The sequence below is a fragment of the Epinephelus moara genome, chromosome 5 (genome assembly GCF_006386435.1).
Source record: "Epinephelus moara isolate mb chromosome 5, YSFRI_EMoa_1.0, whole genome shotgun sequence".
In the NCBI taxonomy this organism is placed as follows: domain Eukaryota; kingdom Metazoa; phylum Chordata; class Actinopteri; order Perciformes; family Serranidae; genus Epinephelus; species Epinephelus moara.
Window position 1 is genome coordinate 33,923,473 of NC_065510.1, and position 21,882 is coordinate 33,945,354.

At 40.7% G+C, this 21,882-nt stretch overlaps 1 protein-coding gene across 1 annotated transcript in view; it reads left to right on the plus strand.

The window, feature by feature from the left end:
* The first annotated feature begins 7,864 nt into the window (after positions 1-7,864).
* evpla (envoplakin a) overlaps positions 7,865-21,882 on the plus strand; it is a 21,655-nt gene continuing 7,637 nt past the window's right edge. The window contains exons 1-14 of the mRNA XM_050043541.1: positions 7,865-8,087; positions 13,870-13,969; positions 14,064-14,218; positions 14,700-14,823; positions 16,480-16,611; positions 16,781-16,822; positions 17,229-17,390; positions 17,516-17,623; positions 17,787-17,882; positions 18,049-18,159; positions 19,877-20,023; positions 20,188-20,339; positions 20,437-20,534; positions 20,701-20,873. Of these exons, the coding sequence (XP_049899498.1) occupies positions 8,032-8,087; positions 13,870-13,969; positions 14,064-14,218; positions 14,700-14,823; positions 16,480-16,611; positions 16,781-16,822; positions 17,229-17,390; positions 17,516-17,623; positions 17,787-17,882; positions 18,049-18,159; positions 19,877-20,023; positions 20,188-20,339; positions 20,437-20,534; positions 20,701-20,873 (1,656 nt within the window). The 5' untranslated portion in view covers positions 7,865-8,031. The remainder of the gene's footprint in view (positions 8,088-13,869; positions 13,970-14,063; positions 14,219-14,699; positions 14,824-16,479; positions 16,612-16,780; positions 16,823-17,228; positions 17,391-17,515; positions 17,624-17,786; positions 17,883-18,048; positions 18,160-19,876; positions 20,024-20,187; positions 20,340-20,436; positions 20,535-20,700; positions 20,874-21,882) is intronic.

Sequence of the window (21,882 nt, forward strand, 5' to 3'; positions counted from 1 at the left end):
GAATTTCTTATAAACTGAGGACAACTGCCTGCTGTATATTTGTGTTCATGGTCACAGTCACAGATCATTTTGTGGCGTTTGTTTTAACGTTACTAGACAAAAGCGGTTCACATCAGCTAACGTTACATTTAGCTTGCTTATAACTTCCATGTCGTCATATATTGAAGTGAAACAACGTCTAACAAGTTGCGGTATATTCTCTAAATAAAAACAAAAATTACATACCTGTCGATTAGGAAAAGGGCCAACTCGGGATCAGTTTTAAAACCTTTCAAATCTCTCAGCTCTCTCCGCTTGGTGAATGCCCGACCGAGGTTCACACGCGTTTTGGATCGAGCCCTATCACTGTCCTGTTTAGCTTTCTTCAGTTCTTCTGTTCTTTCTCTTTTAGATGGTGCTCCTTCTTTATCCGCCATGACATTGAAAGTACAACCAATTTCCTTATAGATACATCTGGTAAAACTCTCACGCTTACTCGAAGAACACTCTCTGTAAACACGGCTCTTCTTCTTCTCTCAATTTATTGGCAGATCACAAACAACTTCCAGGTGCATACCACCACCTACTGTACAAGAGTGTGCAATGCGTCCGAAATCATTCACTGCTCCCTACTACATGTCATTTAGCCTGTTTCTTAAATCCTACTCGTAAACACGGCTCCTTCTTCTGTGGTTTAATGGCTGCGGGCCGCTGCAGGCGTGCAGACTTACTTCCGCCTCCGGGTGCCGTATTCTGGTTTGCTGACTTCCGCTGTGTCCACCCCGACCGAGGCTACGCTAAATAGCCATATAGAGAAAGGCTTTTTTTGTCGCTGTTGGGTTCAAATAAATATGCGGATCTTCAAGGGGGGGTGATACGAACTAGGGACAGTTTTATGAATGGTAAAAAGTTCTGCACAGCTACTTCAATGTGGCTGAAAACTAACCAATTGAGGCAGCATTTGCTCAACACAATCCATTTTAAGTACTTGACCTTGGGGGTTTTGGGAGTTATTGTAAACAAATATTAGGTCTATACAGTCTGGAGCTGCTTCGTAAAATGAGTTTTATTTTATTGTAGTTTTTTTAGTTCTGAAACAGAAAATATTCCCATATACTCAGAACATTCTCTCAGTGTCATCTAAAACATCTTCCCCAATCCACCCTTTGTCAAGACCCGCCCACGGTCCCGCCCCCCTTGGTTAGTGCTGCTGGGTTCGACAAACCAAGCCTCACGGGGGTTCATTCCCATAGGAAACAATGGAAAATACCGGGAGATTTAACTTTCTCGTAATTCAAATTGAATCAATCATTCTGTCCAAAACACAGTGTCAGTGATAGAGAACAAACGTGGCTACAGTTGAGTGAACAGGCATTACGTGACATATCCGACAACTTGTGAAAATCGTTGTTTGGTCCCGATGTCTGACGGTAGCCATGGCCACTAACGTGAGCTGCCCCCCCGCGGTTGCTAGCTCTCTCGCCCATGTCATCTCCACAGACGTACCCCTCAAGTCTGTCAGTGACCATTTCTGGAGCCAGGGATCACAAATATTATCAAAATGTCGGCAACAGGGCCTTCAGTATGCAGTGGAGTCTTATATACACAATGTTGCAGACACCCCAAGCACACCTTTTAACCACGTTAAAATAATATAACTCACTGATTTATCCGCGTTTGCTAGCTAGAAAGCTCTGCATTTCACTGTGACGCCATTAACAACGAGCCTGGGAGAACTCAGCCCAGGGCGGTGTTTGACGAACCCCAGTAAGTTAGCAACTGTTGCTATGGTGAGGAGCGCTCTGGTTGGTGGGTCAGCAGACCAATCAGAAGGCCAACAAAGGTTCAATTCATTGTCTATCGAGCAGCTCCAGACTTTATACCTTATGACATCACAAAGATGAGTTTTAGCACTCTTATTTTTGGATTTGAAAGAGAGTTGTACATGTTCACTAATATTTTTTGACTGGTCTAGACCATATGGATAACATATATGATTTTTTAAAATGGGCATATAAATAGGGCCTTTTAAGTCCTTGTAGTTCAGAGAAGAGCCATGAGGAGAAAAGGGCCTTTAATTGTGGCATCATGTGTGATCTTGTTAGTTACTATGAAATGCAACATATGAAGAGATGAATTTCTGACGACGTAAAGAGGTGTGTGACTGTTTTTTTTTACCTTTGTTGTGGGTGTGTTAGTAGGAGTGCGTGGGATGCCTCAGCAGGGTGTGAATGTGTTAAGGTTTAGTTGTGTATTTGCATTGTCATAAGTTTGAATAATTACGCAGGTGTGTTTGTTACTCAAACAATCAGTGATGCAAATGACCCCCCCCCCCCATTTTAACCTTAAAGTTATAAGTGTATTTAACTAAATTAATTAACTGCCTCTAACACACCTGGCATCTGTACCTGATGTTGTATCTGCTGCATCCTGCCTGTCATCACTTTCCTATACACACATACCTTTGTCACTCCAGAAACACACAGAAATGTGCTCTGCCTGGAGGGACTGAAGGTATTTGATGAGGTGAGGATAAGTGGTTATCTGCAGGAAGAAACCAGAGATAACGCAGTATCACTAACGCTCTTCTCTTTGTTTTTACATTTCTGTTAATCAGTTTAATCACATTTCTTTATTTTGCCATGGTGAGATGGAAAGATGAAAGACACAGATGGAAATCTTTTTCAAAGCAAGGAATATCATTAGATTTATTTGCTGACACTCCTATATGTTAAGAGTGAAAAAGTCCAACGTACATTACACACATCAAAGCTTTGTGAGAATGACTTTGTAAACCAGACAACCATGCTGTGTTTGTCTGCCCAGAGTAGCTTAGTGAAAGAGACTGACACACCCTCGCTGTGTTTCCACCTGTGTTTCCTCTCACTTCAACTGTTAGGAATTTAAACGCATGCCAATAATTCCCTGCCACGTTTAATGCTGCCATGTAAACTATGAAAATAATCTTGAGGATGTTACTGATCCCTTTTAATCACAGTTAGCTTCGACCTTGCTGACCTTTCACACCCTGAAGGACCAGAGTGCAGCCTTACATGTAGATTTACAGCTGTGTCTATGTAATGGTTGTCACTGGTTGTATTTCTCTGTAATGTTTTGTCTTTCTCTCAGGTCTCAGTGTGTCAGTCAGGTCAGTCCACCATTTTGGTTCAGACTGAAATGTCTCAGTGTCTAGGCCTATTAGATGAACTGCCACAAAGTCTTGTACAGAGGATCGTGGGCCTGTGAGGATGAACCATAATGACTGTGGTGATATCCTGATGTTTCTTTATTGAGGTTAACATTTTTGTTTTTTATTAAAATATCTCGACAGCTACTGGATAGATCGCACTGACTGTGTTTCAGACACTCATGTCGTCCTCAGGATAAACTGTAAAAACTAGGGTTGAGCCGAATACTCGAAAGAAACAAGTATCTAGTACAAATTACTTTATATGAGTGCAAGTATCATATGAGTAAAAGAAGGAAATTCACATTTTTGTAGCTGTTTACATTGTGATAAGAAATGATTTGAAGCTTAATATTGTAAATATTTTTTCTAATGAATAATGAGTATATAATAGCAACTGTTGGTTAGGCCACACACACTTTTGATTTAAACCAAACCCACTTTTGGTATAAACTCCACCCATTTTACGTACAAACATGGATACAGATAATTTAGTTGGTTGAACAGATACAGACACAGATACAGATAATGGTGTACTCGCTCATCCCCAGTAAAAACTCTGACTCCCTGACTTTCCATCTAAAGTGCCATCATCAGGTCAAAATTTCACTTTGTCCATTAATGGCCAAAATTACATACTAAATAAATACTAAAGTAAATACTTAAACTAATGACATTCCCATCAGCGTCAGTACTACATTGTTTTTTGTGCTAATTAGCAAATGCTGCCATGCTAACATGTTAAATTAGAGGACGAACATTATAAACATTAAACCTGCTAAATGTCAGCATGTTAGAATTGTTGTTGTGAGTATGTTAGCATTTAGCTAATGTCAAAGACAAATTTATATATATATATATATTTTTTTTTTTTTCTCTGATTTCTAGCTCAGAGCACTGCTGTAGCTAAGCAGCCTCAGAGAGCTATGAATTCTCAACATCACTCGCGATCTTAAAGGCTCAATTAAGGTGTGATAAAAAAAAACAGACTCATTTTTGAGTTCTCTATAATTTTCCTGTGATCTTGAGAAAACAAAAGTCATTTTCTTGTGATAAAATGTCTAATTATCTTAAGAAATCAGCCTTGTGTTTTCTTGAGATTAAAGGTAGGGTCTGGAGGATTTTCCAGTTGCTGTTTGTAAACACACATTCAAATTCGGCCCCTCCTATCAGGCTCAACTCTCCCGGGTGTATGGAGCTCGGAGGTACGGCAAGGAAAACAACTTTGATCTTGAGGCATTAGCAGGGCCTTTCTTGGCTTCTGTATGACCAGGCTCCCTGATTCATTCAAAACATTTACTGGACTCAGTCTCTCCCCAGCTGGCTACCAACATCTTCCTAATATAGGTCAGGAAACCAAAATTTATCATCAGGACAACATCTAATACCAACGTCACTTGATGTAGAATACTGATGACAGATGATGTTGATATTTTGCTGATTATAAGTTGTGTTGTGAAGTAAAATCTAACGTCCACCTAACGTCTCATGCCAACACCATCTTAATGTAGAATAGCAACATTTAGCCATAAGGTATGGAGAACAAAACCTAGCATCTGCAAAACTTCATAATGTTAACATCTACACAACATGAAATTCTGACTTCGTTAGACATTCAAAATATCATCAACACGATTTTTATTCAAACCAAAATTTAATGTCTGTCCAACATAAGAGTCAAAAGTCTTCCTGACATTATTTTGAAATCCATTGCCAGCTGGGGGTTCAGTGTGTTCTTCAGAGAGACACTTAGACAGAAAAAACTGAAGCATTTTGAACTTTAAGGTTATGATGTGGAGGACCCCACAGTGGTACTTTAGTATCACAACACTAAACCACTTTAATGTTGAGATTAATAATTCAACCTTGACCTCAGAAACAGTCGGCCCACAAGAAAGTTCATTTGGTATTTTCTCTTGAGCTTTCTATTATATGACCAGATGTTTTTCAGCAGATGTTGTGGAGCACTTTTGGTCTAAGTTGGCTTTCAATCTTATAGAGACTTATTACAAAAATAATCATACGATTTTCTTCTTGACGTTTAAGCCAATATGGACAAAAAGTCCTTAAAGAAAAGAAAAATGGAAATTTTGACATTAACTGGGCAAACTCAATCTGCTGAGGAAGATCATCTGTTTCAACCAAAAGCTCCAGAGCAGCTACTAAATGGACTGTGTGGTGAGATTGTCTGTGTTGTTTTGGTATTATTTAAATATGATCTACACAGTAGCATCTCTCAGGTCATGCCCATCTCATTAAATCTCATTAAAAGAAAGAACACCACATAGTATTTCTCTGAGCAACAGAAAGAGTATCTGTTTTTCCAGACCGGTGGACGCACCCACACAGAGAGAGAGAGAGACAGGGACGGTATGACTGGACTGATCAAAAATGTGTGCTCTCTGTGCTGTTCCTCACTCTGCTGTTGAGAAAGCTGCCCCGCTGCATTCCTCGCCGTGATTTTCTTTTGTTGATATGCTGCAGAGAGACACCCTGATCCAGAATGACTTGTGTGCCTGTAGATGCTACACTTGGGCCTTTGCGGTGTATGGAGCCATCTTTTATCATCAACATTGTTATTACATGTGCCTCCACTGTATATACAGGCATTACATAATGCACTTCCTCTCTGGCCCACAGGCTCGCAGACACCTTTCCATTGTTGACTATATACATTTTGTCTGTGTCTGTGGAGTTTATCTGTCAGTGAAGATGGGTGTGAACAGAACAAATAAATAAATAAATTTAAGGAAAATGTAAAGTTGTAAATAATCTATCACTGAAAATAAGATCACTGAAATAAGTTAAACTGCTTTGTTAGCCTGCAAAAACACATTAAGGACTTTCTGAATCCAGTCACTGTTTGACAGGTTTGTCTTTGTGGAAGTAAGTCAACAGTTACCACATTGGGAAAAATCAGAATATATGAGGGTTAAAGCAGAAGTCAGTTGTTCCTTAAAGATGGCATGTTACATAGGACTGGAGAAAAACATACTCTTGATGGAAGGAGGTATCTCATCTTCTCACAAAGAACGGTGGGTCATGCTTAAAAGTAAATAATGGTGTACCTTGCAAGACGTAGATCAATGCATCTACAGAAACAGAACCATACCCATGCCCAGCCCCCTTTATCATGTCTTTTTGTATGATTTAATTGTACATGTAACAGCTAATAAAAGTGGGGTAAAAATGAGGGAAATGGATAGAAAGGACTTTGCCACAATCCTCTGCTTCATGCAGCTGAAATTGATAAAAGCATGTTTCATATCAGCACTTTGTGCATGAAATATCATATGAAAGAATCTGTTATTTTCAGATACACAGTATATTGTTAACCTCATTGGTAAAAGTAAAAACTGGTTTTCAAATCAGACCCCCTAGGCCAGTGGTTCTTTTTCGTGTAAACCATGAGCGGATTATGAAACAATAAGCCCCTGGGCACAAACATGCAAAACGCCCTGTCCCCTCATCTGTAGTGAGGCAAGACACACAGACTTTGTGGTAGGTCTGCCTCTCTGTTGTTGTGTTGTGTGTCTCTCTGTAGTCGTTATGGATATTTTTGTGGTTTTCTGTCTCTTTGTGGAATTTTGTGTTTGGTCATGTGTCTCTTTGTGTTTGTTGTCTCACTTTTAGTAGTTGTTTTGTGTCTCTTTGCAGTTCCTTTGCCTCTCTTTGTGGTCTTTATGAGTCTCTTCCTGGTCGGTACATCTTAATATGAGTGACATTTTGCAGGTGAAGGCTTGGGGGCTCTCTAACACTCTGGGCCCTTGGGTATGTCCCCAGTAATCCATCCATGGTGTGAACCATGGGCCCAAAGTTCAGGGGCTCCCCTGGCCCTGACCTGCCAAATATTTTTCATGAATAGACACGTAGCAACCAGAAAGAGACTCAAAAGGCCACAAAGAAACACAAAGTGACAACAAAGAGACACAAAACCACAGAGAGATGCATAATGACTATGCAAAACAACAACAAAAAGAGGCTAAACAGCTATTAAGTCTGTGTGTCTTGCTCCTATGTAGAAGAGATTGTGGTGCCTGCTGCATGTCTGGACCCAGGGACCCACTGTCTCATATATTACACCCATGGTGTTAACGACCCCTAAATCAAAAACACATTAGGTCACTGACGTCCATTTTTGTGTCACTTACACAAAACAAACTTACATCGGGCTCACCTCTGTAGTAAATTAGATCACGAAAATAAACTATTTCCATTTTTCTGGGGACCCTCTCAAGGGCCGCTGGGGGTCCCCGGATACCTGGTTGAAAAGCACTGCCCTACACAGTGAAATATATTATAATGTACCTCAAGTCTTGGATTTAAATTGTTGCATTTTATGCCTTTATTAGATAGTGACAGCAGAGATGACAGGAAACAAGGACAGAGAGAGGGATTAGTAGTGAATACTGTCTGTATTTTAACAAGAGAAATGTTTTGTTCAGAACTCCCTGCAGGAATTCGGTGTCCCTCCAGCACCGTGAATTCTGCATCCATGCAAATTAAAGGCCCCCTGCTCCCTGAGATAGATCTGAGAGTGTGTCAGGGCCCCGATGAAAAGGAAGGGCAGGACTGAGGGTGGGAGGGAGCAAGAGTGAGCGCAGGGAACAGGTCGGTCCGGTCTTCCTCTGCAAGGTGGATGTCTGGGCGGTGACACACCTGCTAACCTGTCTGGGAGGAGCTGCCAGCGTCAAACACTGCACTGACGTGAATGTGTGTGTGTTTGAGTGTGTTTGAGAGGAGCCAAAGGGAGAGGAGAGACAGAGTGGGTGCCACAGGGTGAGGAGGACAGAGACGAAGAAGGACTAAGAGACAGAGAGAGATATTCTTGTGGGATCTCTGCCTGACCCACCACAACCTCCAGGATGTTTAAGAAAAGGGACAAGGACAGTACGCTCAAGGGCTCGGGCAAGCTCAGCAAGTGAGTTTTTGGACTTCATGAATGTAATGCATGTATATGTGTGTGTGTGTGTGTGTGTGTGTGTGTGTGTGTGTGTGTGTGTGTGTGTGATGACAATGTATCTCGGTCATGTCACCCCTCCTCTTGTTCTTCCCCAGCCGAGGACTGTGTCATGTTTCCTGTGCGTGCTGTTGTCCTCTTTCTCTCTGAATGTTGTGGTTCCCCTCCTGTGGCCACTATGGCTGGGTTGAAAGTGTGCTCAGGCAGTTTTTTCACTGATTTCGAGTGCTCAGTTATGTCAAAGTTAATCCTCTGGGACAGGGAAAGCTCAATGAGATGTTTGTCAGGCTGTTAACACGGCCCAGAGGTCAGGTTTACTTTGTAAACACGAGGTAAGACAGTGTGCTTGAAGACAGGAGGTGGAAGTGGTGAAAATGTGCGTATGACTGGAGGTGAAAATCACAGAGAGAACAAATCTCATCAGTTCTTTTCAACTTGCTTCATCGGGCATGAAAACCCTGAAAAATGTGACATCATGGGCCAAATTACCCCAAATCTGAAGCCAGATTTAGACTGTTGATGGCTGGCAAACAGTGTTGGGGATCATATTTCAGTGAGAGAAAAACTCTATTCTCTGAGAAGTGTGTGTGATGTGGCTGCTCTGTGTCCTGTCAGGCCTGACTGCTGTTCAAAATGTACAAGTATGTGTCACTAATACAGTACATGTTTCAAAGTTGGTGGGTGGAGGCAGGAGGCTGCTTGCAGCTTGATTAAGAAAAGTTTTAAAAGAGCTTAATTTGTTGTGTAATATGTGATACATCCTTCTATTAAATTTGAAAGGACAGAGACAGCAGGGAGTCGTCAATCTCTACAGTTACTGATCTCACCGCTTTAAATCCTCATTTAAACACACAGCATGTGACAGGACCACCAGTATGTCAGCTGACAGAGAGAATCTGGAGACACACTCAGCTGCTAAAGTGATCCCTAGTGTCCCCTTTTTGTCCCTGTCGTGTGTTGTGTCATGATACTGACGTAGTTTGAGGGGCAGGGGTGACCAGGTGGTTTCACCTCGCCCCTGTCCCGGACATGTTGTGTGACTACTGAGGTGTGATGAGGACTGGGCGGTCTGAACTGCTCTGCAGGTTTCTTTCTCTTAAGTGGGCGTTGGTTCCCAACTGTACTTTACAGTGTGACACAGGGCTGTAACTAATGATTACTGTCATTATTAATATTTGGATTGGGTTTTTTTTTTTTTGTTGTTATTGATAAATCATTAATTGTGCGAAATGTCAGCAAATCCAGTTCCCATAGTGATATTTTCCAGGTTTTTGTTTTGTCTTACCAACAGTAAATACCCATAAATATTTTTTTTTATCTCAATTAAAATGTTGGAAAACAAAGAGAAGCAGCAAATCCTCACATTTCAGAAGCTGACACCAGCAAATATTGAATTTTAATGATTAATTGATATCAGACTTAATTCTCTATCATCAACAAATAGATTCATCAGCTGACAGATGAATCAGTCCTTAGTTTTGTTGGTTTCACACCAGTAGCAATGTCTAACTTTAAAGATTCACCTGATGTCACAAAATGTTAAGAACCTTTAAATCATTATCATCTATAGAGAGAAACAACATTCACAGGTGACGTGTAGAACACAGTGATGTGTGTGTGTGTGTGTGTGTGTGTGTGTGTGTGTGTGTGAGTGTGTGAGTGTGTTTGCATACTTGTACATGCTACATAGTGAGGACCAAAGAACATACTTTAGCAACGGAGTGAGGACAATTTTGCAAAGTGAGGACATTTTGGCCGGTCCTCCCTTTGTTAAAGGCCTGGTTTTAGGGTTCAGGTCAGAATTAGGTTTAGGTTAGGGTGAGGCATTTGGTTGTGATGGTTAAAGTTAGAGTAAGGGAAGGGGAGTGCATTGTGTCAATGAGGGTCCTCATAAATCTAGAAGTACAAGAGTGTGTGTGTGTGTGTGTGTGTGTGTGTGTGTGTGTGTGTGTGTGTGTGTGTGTGTGTGAAGTGTAAGCATGTGGGTGCTGGTAGCTGTATGAGGGTCAATGACGTGATGCCCATAAGCACTGATGTCAGTATCCCAGAGGCAGCCATCTTGTTCTGTCAGTGCAATCTATCCTTTACATCACAGCTCACGTCGCTTAATAAAGACATTGAGGGTGTGTCGCTGCAGATAACTGTCAGCTTTCGAGGTGAATTGTTCTCTTGGTGGACAGTCATTAGGCAGAACCAGTAACTTGCACATTTACAATAAATGAAATTCCTCTTTGCGGTGTGAAAGCTGCTGAACCTGCTGAGCCGTAACACCGGCTCTGAGTTGCTGCAACCTCTTTAAAACCCCAAAATTCAACACATTTCAATTTCGCCATACAAACTGTGAGCTGGGAGGAGATTTAAAAGTTGTTTGTGGTGCAAGTTTTGTAATCTTGCAACCAACTCAAAAATGCAGACAAGCCCTTCTAAATTATGTGGGTCATCCAGTTATCCTACTTTCAAGTCAGATCAACCGTAGCTGCAGCTATCTAGCTATGTCGCTGTGGCCATTCATAAATGCAACAAAATACTCATGTCTTAACTCGTTACATTTTTATTTATATTTTAGCGCATTCTTCGCCTTTAGAAGTTGCCATTTAGCTCACCAAACACCAAATATTAAACATACCAAATAAATCAGATTGTTGACATATGTTTTCACTTTTCAAACCCACGTAAGCAGCAATGGTTGCTTAAGGGTTTGACTAAACAAGGCTTTACATAAAGTACACTTTCTCTGGGTTACTATCTACAGGTGCAACAGGTCACCTTACAAATGCCCCATAAACTCCTGTCACCTCCTGACAAGCACCCACTCTGCACCCCAAATCAGAGGAAACACACACTGAAGCACATGTTTGATGCAGATATATGCAGATATACCGCACCTGTGACCTGTCACTGATCACTAATCACTAATGAAAAAGTGTGTACATTAACCTGACAGCCAAGATGAAGGAGCCAGAAACACCTCCATCACTTACTCATCATGCCCTCAACAACCTCACCTCCCTCACATCCATAATAGGAAGATGCAATGAAATGAAGTCAGTTACCATACATATACATACATAAACAATTATAACCACCTTTAATTAGAAAAATGAAAAATATGTAAGGAATAGAAGTCAATCTTAAATTCAATGAATTTATTTAAAGGACGCGTCTTTTGTTTGAGAAGAAAAGACTTTGACTTTTTCATTGCTGTTAAACAGTCCAACAACCTATATCAAGACAGAGACAACCATGTCTGACATGAAGATGTATTAGAAAAGTAAAAAACTGGCAACATAAAACAAACTTTTGATTTATTTTCAGAGAGCACACAAGGTAAAAACACACAAAAAGGATACAAAAGGACACTTGTACATCCCATTGTCATTGTGCCTCTTCAGTCTATGGTCTGCTGACTCTTGTGGGTTCTTGTCAACATTGTCTCTGTCTTACTTTTTATTTTTATTTTTGCTTGTTTGCCAGCAGAGAGAGCAATATCTCATCACCTCCAGCAGTTCACCAACTCACTGATAAGGCTGTCAGAGCTGGTTTTAACAATTAAACAATAGCACAAGTATTTCTTTGGCTGAAATGGGGAAATGATTATTGTGTAAAATGTACATCCTGTGTGTGTGTGGGTGTGTGTGTGGCGCATACCTGTCTCTCCTGCTGAATGAGCAGGAATAGGGAGGCCATTGTCAGAGCGGCTGCAGAACCAGATCAGCTCGCCACTCAGTGAGTCAGTGCAGGAGGAGGAACACTGCATTCCTCTGTCGCTCCATCATTAAAGAGCTGCATGAAATTGCACTTAGGCTGTCGTAAATCTGCCTTATGTGACATTTTCTTGTATTCTCCTCAGAGAGACATGACATTGTACTCCAAAGTAGCTTTGGTATGTGGGTTAATAAACAAACAAGGTGTTTGCCAACATTCTTTGGTGCGATGTTACACATCAGCATTATTTCAGAGGTTTAAAGTGGAAACATACAAGTTTATTGCTTTAACTTAGCATAATGAAAAAATGTTGATTGCACATTAAAACAACTATAGAATAATGACACCATCAGTGTTTAGATTGGTTTCCTATAAGCCTCACTTTCACTGTGCAATTCTGTCTGCCAGCAGGTAAGATCTCCCGAAAAATGAAGGCTCAATTTAAGGCACAAAGAAAGTGTAACAACCATTTTGTTACCAAAACAAGAACAGAATAGTACTTTTGTTTTTCCCAGTAGCTATCCCAGTTACCAAAGAGTATCAAGCTCTTTGCAGTTCCTATCCCGAATAGTGGAAATGGCAGACGGTGGAACAACCAAAGTAACTGTGGAAAACAAAATGCAGTGTGTCCTGTGTTTTTGGTAGTTGCTAGGCTCAGAGACAAATGGAAAGCATTGTGGTGGTCTTTTCAATGGCAGCCCCAACAGCGAGGTGGAGGGTTAAAAAAGTTGTCTTTTTCCACTTTAAGTGAATGAATGAGGTCTTTACAGGTTGTAAAATTAGCCTTGTAGCATCACTCAAGGAGAAGCAAGAGTTCAACATGTAAAACATCTTGTCACATTTTCAATGAGACGTCGGTTGAGAGATATTTGTGTCGGGGGGACGGGGGGGTGCAGCTGTGACTTCACTTTAGTTAACCTGATTTTACTGATCAGTTTAATTCATCAAAACTGATAAAATGTAGATGCTGCATATCATCACAAAAGAAAGTACTAAGTAATTTGCCACCCCTGGTGTTAAGAAGCAGCTTGCAGGCAGTTTTAATGACCACCTTAAAATGGACACACTTAAGGTCTGGAGAAACCAAGCATTGTATTCAATAAGAAAGTTAACCTGTGAGTTTCTCCTCAAATTAGATCCATGTGGAGGAAAACAGCACTAATGAATGAGAAGATTCTATTTGACTACAACATTTACTTCAATCAAAAGTTTGCAAAGTCCTCTAACTGTTCACAAGTAACCACCAAGCTCCTCACACAGAAATTATTAGAAATATATTAGATTGTTACATCATCTCTTAGCTCCAAATCACCCATCGACCAATTATTTAGTTTTATGGGTGTAGCTCATCTCTAACTGCCAGCTAGCCAGTCTCCACCTGCTTTTGTCTGTCTGAAGCGTTGCTTTGCCTTTTCTCAGTGGCATCAACAACACAACCTGTGACTCAGCCACAGTAGAATGGTTAGCATTTAAGGAACGCTTTGGAGTGGCTTGGAAGGTGATAAGTATTATCCTCACACTGACCTGATGCCATCGCAGCAGCCCTAGAGACGGTGTGTGATTTGCTGGGCTGTGTATGATCTTGATAAACAGGCATCGGTCAGATAATAGGAAAGAGTGCAGAGAGTAAAATGGAAAAATGCCTTAGTACAGATTTTCTCTCGTGGTGTGAGAAAGTATCAAAGACACTCTCAATTTGGTTTCTGAGTGTACACACTTATTCACACTCAGTATTCCCTGGTTCAGTCTCAGCACAGTGTGTCTGAAGTCCATTTAAATTTAGAAGCTGTTTTGTCGTCAGTATATCTGATCGAGATAGTTGTCTATCACTGACTGAGTGCCCCTGACGTAGTATGAAACAAGGCAAACTGAAAGGACAGCAGAGCCACCTCTACTGTTAAGTGAGTCTCAGAAACAGAGAATTTGGGACTGCATGGAGCACGAAAGGGGAAACACTCGGCCAATTCTCTGTAACATAGGATCTGATCTGAGCTTTCCGCTTCAACTTCCTTTCTGACTCCTTCTCCTCCCCCTGCAGGGCCCAGGCCAGCAGTCTGGCCTTGCTGATCGCCCAGATGCAAAAGAATGCCGACACAGTGGAGAAAGACATCCTCCGGTCTGAGGAGCTCCTCGCTGTGGTGAGAGCACACACATACACACTGATGCACAGATCACATTTACTAGCACCCTCCTCTAAAGAAAAAAACCCTTACTGTTGTCTTCTTCCACCAGGATGCTGAAAATGACAAGAAAGATCTGCCCTTCCAGCACCAGGCTGAGATATCAGACAAGCTGGGCGAGGCCGAGGGCCTTCTGAAGGACCTCTTCCTGGATGTTGACAAAGCCAAGAAGTACCAACACCACCAGGCCAGAGAGATAGAGAGCGAGTGAGTTGTGACAGAATAAGTACAATGCAGAGGCTACAGTGACTCTGCTGAAGATATAAAAACATTCATTTTTGGCAGCATACAAGACAGTTTACAATAAAGATAAGAAGCAAAATGAGCTGAGATTAAGCAAGACAAAGTGACATGATCATTTAAGTGTAAGAACCAAACACACACATTTACAGTCCACAACAGCTCCAGTTGTTTGCCAAAGAGTGCCAACACATCATTGGGTCTCCACCCTAAAGCTAACGCTAATATGAATGGAGGGCCATCAATCTGATTAATTAAATAAGACATGTTATAGAGCAAAATGCATGCAAAAACTGTTACTGTGAAAATAAGCCAGCTATTTATTTATTTATTTTTTTGCAATTTCTTTGTGATATTATTTATTCTGCATTTATTATTTATTATTATGTCTTAATAAATACTAAGTTCTTGTTTCTTTGCATCTTTTCTTCCCCTCTGGTGACTCCAGTGTCATCCATCTCCACGAGCGCTGGTTGAAGGACTGCGCCTTCTACCGAGACATTTACGAGCAGATTGATGATGTGTCGCTGATGCCAAGAATCAACTGGGGGCCTGTTTTCAATGAGAAACAAGTACGTATAATAACACTGTCTGCCAAAAAATTCTTTATGTTCTTTGATCTTAAAGTTGGCAGTACTTCATATTTTTCTTATTGTGAAGTATTCAAATATTAACACCAGAACCAACGCTGATGCTATGAACATACCAGTGTGGCCACAGCCTGATATATCTTACATAGCTCCAGTGGTGTAGTGGAGGGTATACGCAGGTATACAGGGTATACCTACCTCTTTTTCTGGCTGTTTACAGTATACCCACCTATCAGCCAAAAAGCCATTGGAATATATAGGAGTGTATACCCACTTCATCCTCAGTAACCAACTCATGTACCTAGTAGTACATCCACCTCATCAGCTACCACTACACTACTGCATAGCTTCATTGTTCACTGGCCGACATGTTCCTTCATTCCCATAAACTGTAGTTTATTTTGACTCAGTCCCGCATACACCGTCCTGCTGCTCGAAATACAGTGTTAATTTTGACTAGAATTTGCGCTAACTGAAAATTGTAGTTGGTTGAAAGTCACATTTTAGTCTTTTGCTTTGTTTTGTTTTAGTCCCAATTTAGTCACTACACCTCAGTTTTAATTTTAGTCATAATTTTCTAAAGTTTTGTGAAACTGTAATGAATTTTGGTAACGGATATTTCTTCTGCCCGTAAAAATTCTGATGAGGAGCAAGCAAACCTATAACTATGTGTTTAGTCAGCTAGCTCCATTGACTTTACATGGAGCTAAAAGCAACAGGGGCGCACTGTCAGGAGAAGAAGGCAAATGTTGGGGCCCTAATGGCCATTCATATTGACACATTTTGCAATAACAACTATAAACCCTCTTAAATATCTCCTGTAAAGGCACTGAACAGCACATGGCTGGCCCCCCAAACCCCCTGAGCGGGGCCCCTTCTAGCTGCTGAATGACAGCTGGATACCATTAGTTACGACAGTCAGCTAGTTACCTGCAACTGTCACACATACGTTAATCCGTCTATGCAATATCGCGAGGCCTCAATGAGCTTCTTTGCCTGAGGCACCCCAGAGTCTAGGAGCACCACTGAGAATTAAAACTGAATTATGTTAAACGTTCACAGAATGAATTAGTGTCTGTGTATGCCTCATAGAAAAAATTAAAAAATCATCTTTTAGGAGTAGTTTTTAACTGTAAACTCGATTGAATTTAACAATATGTAAATTGCACAAGGCAAAATAATTGCTAATGTGATAGATTAAAAAGAAAAACAATCAATGCTCTGAGATGGCAACCGTGCTCTAACATAGGACTGTCTGCCCAAATAGAGCCAACTGTTGCGTCTTGTCTTTACTTGTCTGTGCTAAGTGAACAAAAAATTTTCCTGTACAGTTTTTTGTTAGTAATTTTTTTAATCTTGTAATCGTTACAATTTAGTAATTAAATAAAATGGTGTCAACAAATAGTTATCATTGACAGCTACCTTTTGCTTTCCTCATAAACAATTTTTTGTGTTTTCAATCAATAAATGACAATGTATTGACTCTACCTACCCTGTAATAAACACATTAGCCAGACCTAAGAGGGTTAAAAAAAACACAACTAACTAAGGAGTGCTCACCCTGTCAGACTTGCCCTTTGGTGGTTATTTTGTCTCCACATACCATTAACTGTAGTCCTCCTGCATCTGTGCTCTCAGAAATTAGTGAACTCGGAGGAGTACGGCCCCTCTATGGCGGAACTGGAGAAGCAGGTCGCCGCTCATAACATCCTGCACAAAGAGATCGAGGCCTACAACTCACAGCTCTGCGTCAGCTCTGCGGGCAGCAAGGTGAACACACATGGAAACACTTATTCTGACTGTCTTCACTTGCAGTTTGAACACTTTGTGTTCACCTCAGTAGCTGATCAAAACATTTGGTGTCCTGCTTGCCATCTGTAATCTTAATGAAAAACCGTTTCCAGCAGCTCATAAGTTATGTTGGTATCTTGTCTTTTAGGATCAATATGTGGCCCTGAAGAAGCAGTACAACAATCTACTGGTGAGTATTGTTCACATGTAATGGCACAGTTTTTATAATTTATATTTGAGTTTTACAAGTGAACATTTGTTGGGAGATCTTTGAGAAATATTTCATCACTTTTTCAAAAGTTCCTTTTTTACCTTTAAGACCCGAGTTTTGTTTTCTTCTGTTCATGTATCGGATTAAATTCTTTGTTATATCATCCTTGTAAATAAAATGACCAAATAACAAAACAAATTTGAGCTAATTACCTCTTCTCCCTAACTGATATGCCATTTTTATTTTTTGTATTATGTATTTTGAACAAGAAATATGTCAAATTAAGGAAGCCAAAAACTCTTAAGATAGTGTTTAATTTTGACATAAATGTTTAGACTTTTAGAACTTGTCAGGTTTTATTCAGTTTCATTTCCTTTCTCCTCAGGAAAACTCCAAGTGGCGTCGCCACTACCTGAACAGCCTGTACGAATTCGTGCATGGCTGTGAAAAGGAGGTGGGCTTCCTTAAGGACGAACAAGATAAGATCAAAAGGCAGGACTGGAGTGACCACATGGCGGACCCACCTGACGTCCGCAGGCAGTATGAGGTCAGGACTAACTAGTGAAACATTAAAACTATTGTGTTGCTTGTTCAGAATGATCCAAAGTGAGTTAGTTCCTACTTGGATAGCTTAACACGTAACTATTGTCACTTTGATTTGATCTCAATCAGAACTTTAAGAACAACAGCCTGCTGTCCCACGAGAGCGAGGTGAACAAAATCCAGGATGAAGGAGAAAGACTTATTGGACTGAAGCACCCTGCCAGTGGCACAATAGAGGTTGGTCTCATTACCCAGAAGACACTGCTTTCAACACAAGGGCAAAGCTTAAGAGCCCAGAGTCCTAACTTTAAAAGTGTCATGAACTTTAAACCTTTAAACTCGTTTGAATGCCACTTAAATCCAGGCTAAGTTAACTCATAACATGATGTTCCATCTCCAGGCTCAGAAAGATGCTGTTCGAAACGAGTGGCAGAAATTTCTCAATCTCTGCATTTGTCAAGAGACACACCTGGACAATGTGGAGGAATACAAGAAGGTAAATATGGGACATCATACGCCACAGTCTGTCATTACAACAATCTGAATTTGAGTTTGTGTGAGAAGATGTGCACTTTCCATCTCTTTGTCTGAATACGTCTCCCTGCAGGGTGACACATTCAGGTTTCATACAATTAAAAAAATGTTTTTGTGCTATGTTTCAGTACCAACTGGAGGCTGAGCAGCTGTCAGAGAACCTGACCAAACTCAACAACAGCCTGGACCCCAAGTCCCTCAACAAGATGAGCAACTCAGAGAAAGTGCTGCAGCTCGAGGTACAGAGCAACTTTTATAGTCCTTATCACAGAGACAGAATCAAAGACTGCAAGTTGATGTACATTGGAAATTCAACTTGCACCTCCCTATGGGAACAAACACTAAAGCAGCCATTGCTCTTATTTCAGATAGTTATATGAAGAAGTGATGGGTGATGACAAGATGGTTCTTAGTTTTAATATGGAGCAAAGTACACAAAGAAAAAATCTATATGGCTCTTTTTATGTTATTATTGTATTGTATGTTTTGTGTTTTTATAACTACCCATAGTGTTTTTCTGGAACATATTTCTTTATATGTTGTTCTTCTTTTCTATTTTTATTTTCGATGAGTTTATTTGACAGGACCGTAAATAACAATAGAAAAATCTGTAAATTGGTATCTGTGGTCCCGTCACACACTCAATTAAAAAAAAAAAAAAAATAGAATACAACAATGTATCTCACAGACATACACTGTAAAACAATTTGTTTTAACTTAAAATGGTTTGTGTCCAAGCTGTCTGAAAAATTTAAGTTAAGTTTAGTTAAATATAAGTTGAGTCAACTTAAAATTCTGAGGCAGCCTGGAGGCTAAACCTAACTACATTAAAACAAATAGCTTCTCTTTACAGTGTAGGCAGAGATTTCAGGGGGGACACGCAGGGGACACGTCCCCCTCAATATTTAGAACATGTACATTTGTCTCCAAATTAAAAAACATAAAAGTAGAATAATACTTTTATTTTGTTGAAATTAAAGACAAATCCACCAGAAATTAATGCAGAAAAAAATATAAATTTGAGCATAAAAATTCACCAGAATGCAGAAAATTAAGGCCTTGATGCCCCACCCCCTTTTTATGTGTCCCCTCAGTGTTGAAGCAAGCCTATGCCCTTGTCCATGCACCGCATGATAAATATGCCACTACTAAATTACGCCACATTCTTTTTTTTCAGAGTTTATTTATTTTTTCATATTAATTTGTATTTGCTTTTATTTAGCTCTGTATCTCACTCCCTCCCCTCAGTTTTAAAGAGATAATTCTTTACACCTGCCACAGACTTATGATTATCTTTTACAGTGGGGACAGGTGATCTTTAGGGGAGACAGCAGGTCAAAAGTATGTGCCACACAGAAGTGGTACACATCATCTAAAAGCAGGGAACCTAAAGATTATTTTGAGATGCAGCTCAGCAGCACTGTGTGTCAGGTTTTTCTAGTCATCCATCTGTCATAAACAATGTGTTTTGGTGAGGCCCCTCTTCAAAAAAAAAAAAAAGGTCTCACAATTGGTAGCAGAAATTTTGGGGTTGATACCATTTGTTTTACAGATTTGGTGCTAAATTTAAGCAGTTTTGACCACTTGAGCATGACATGGTTGACACCAATGACATTCTTAGTTCATCACTCCAGCTTCAAATCTCAGCCAGTTACAGCCTCTGAAAGACAGTAATGTCAGCCAAATTCAGTGGGTTACTCCAACAGTTCACACTAACAACACATTTATCAGGTGTCCCAAAGTTTAAAAATGAGACATAGAAACATGATGTAGGATATTTCAATATTGTTTTGCACACTCTGAGCACAAAAACATGCATTAAACAATCATTACAGATGCATGTTTGACATAATGTGATTCAGTCTTAATTCTTCAGTGATGTATAAGATGAGGACTTGATGCTATCTACCATGAGATGAGTAGTTTTAAGATATCCCTCTGTCTGTTTCCCACCAGGCCGAAGAGACAGCTGTAGAAAACAGCGAAAAGCTGCTGGCAGACCTGAGGAGACGCAGCACCGCCATCGCTCCTCTGAAGCTACGACGCAACGCCCCCAATAGACCCATCACAGTGGAGTCCCTGTGTGACTGGGAGACAGATAAGGTGGAGCCTCTTATCCTTGAATTGTTGTCACAGAACAAAGAAAAGGCAGACGCTGTCAAATATCTACAACTGGGGTGTTTCACTTCAGGCACTCTTATTCCTACGCACTGATGCTTCCCATCTAAACTTTTTGGACATGTATTTCATTTATTATTATCACCTAGGATTCTCTGGAAAGAGGTGAGAAGTTCACCCTGAAATCCAACTCAGACGAGAACTGGGATGTTACTTCCACAAATGGGGCAACAAAAACCTTCCCGGGAGTCTGCTTTCAGATCCCTCCACCTGACCCTGAGGCCATTGACAAAGTGGACCTGTAAGTACTGCAAGGTTGTATTACTATGCAGCTACAATAAATAATGCAATAATATGTCTGTGATACTGTTTTCATTCACCTTTTTTCAATTCATCAGGTTAGGGCGTGAACTGGCAGACATTAAGAAGAGAAGAGCTGCTCTGGCGACATCCCTGAAGAACAACAAAGCCGAGAGCTCCAGGGCCCTACAATTAGGTCTTTGTCCATAAATTAAATCCTTAAATATCCTAATTATAAGGCACGGTTCGTTCTATAAACCATGAGGATTATTTACAACCAGTTGCACAAATTGTTTTTCATTTTTATCTCAGGGCCACATCAGATCAGGCAATCAATTAACATCCCCTGTTTCCTCATTCAGCCCCAGTGTCCTCTGGCCCACTGGATCCCAAAGTGACAGCCCTGGCTCAGCAGCTGGACAAGCTGGACGGTGACCTGGCCAACGCTGAGGAGAGCATGCTGAGTCGCCTGCGAGCCCCGCTAAACCCTGCTGACCCTGCTGGAGATCTGGCCAGGAGGCTGAGGGAACAGGAGGTGAGAGGAATGAAGTCAAGTCAAAAGCCATGAAGGGAGAAACTATAGAGACCAAAATTCCAGGCTGGAAATTTGTTTATTTCTGCTGTAATGTTGAGCATTTTAACATGGGGTTCTATGGGGATTGACTTGCTTCTGGGGCCAGCCTCAAGTGGTCATTCAAAGAACTGCAGTTTTTGGCACTTTCGTGATGGCTTCTTTTTTTTTAGCCCTGGAGGTTGCTGCTTGATTAACACTTCATTTTTGGAGCTAAGGTTGCATGTTTCTTCCCTTTATTCCTTTAGTCAGTGCTTTAGGTTAAGGTGAAACAATCCCAAATTTATCAAATGCCATTGCTCATGTGTTTTTTAAGGAGCCATGGATACACTGGGTGATGATATTGCAGAAACTAGAAAAGCCTCTGAAACATTTTAGACCATGAGGTGTTTCTTTTTTAAGTTACGTTTTATCAAGGTGGAATTATAAATGATTTGATGTCTGATATTTGATGACACTAGGCTTGGGTGGTATCTATTTTTTCATACTTTTATACCCTACTACTTTACCAGGCTATATGATGTATGTATAAGATGGTAGTAGTGTGCAGCACTGTTCCAACAATCACCAGCTCTGGTTTGGTTGAAATAATCCCTTAATTTACCGAGTTAGATGTGAAAATGTGCCTTTTTTCCCTTTGGTCTCTCTCGGCAGTTTAAACTGTTTGCAGTCCTGTAGCGTTATCCCCACCACTCAGGTCTCCATGTCTGTCAGTTAAGCTGCCTGTTCCACCAGTACAGAACTCTGGTGATGAGTTTTATAGAAAAAGCCTGAAAATTTGACTGTAGGCTATTTAAAAAATAATGTGTTTTAATGCACCACATCACACTTATGGGCACTCACATTCACATTCACGGTGTAGGGTTAATGTTTCTCCGTCAGGGATCGGAGAATCATAGTAAGAGGGGGGGTGGTGGGTTTACACACACTGTAGATACGCATGGCGTGGCTCGTGGGGCCCGGCCCTCCTGGG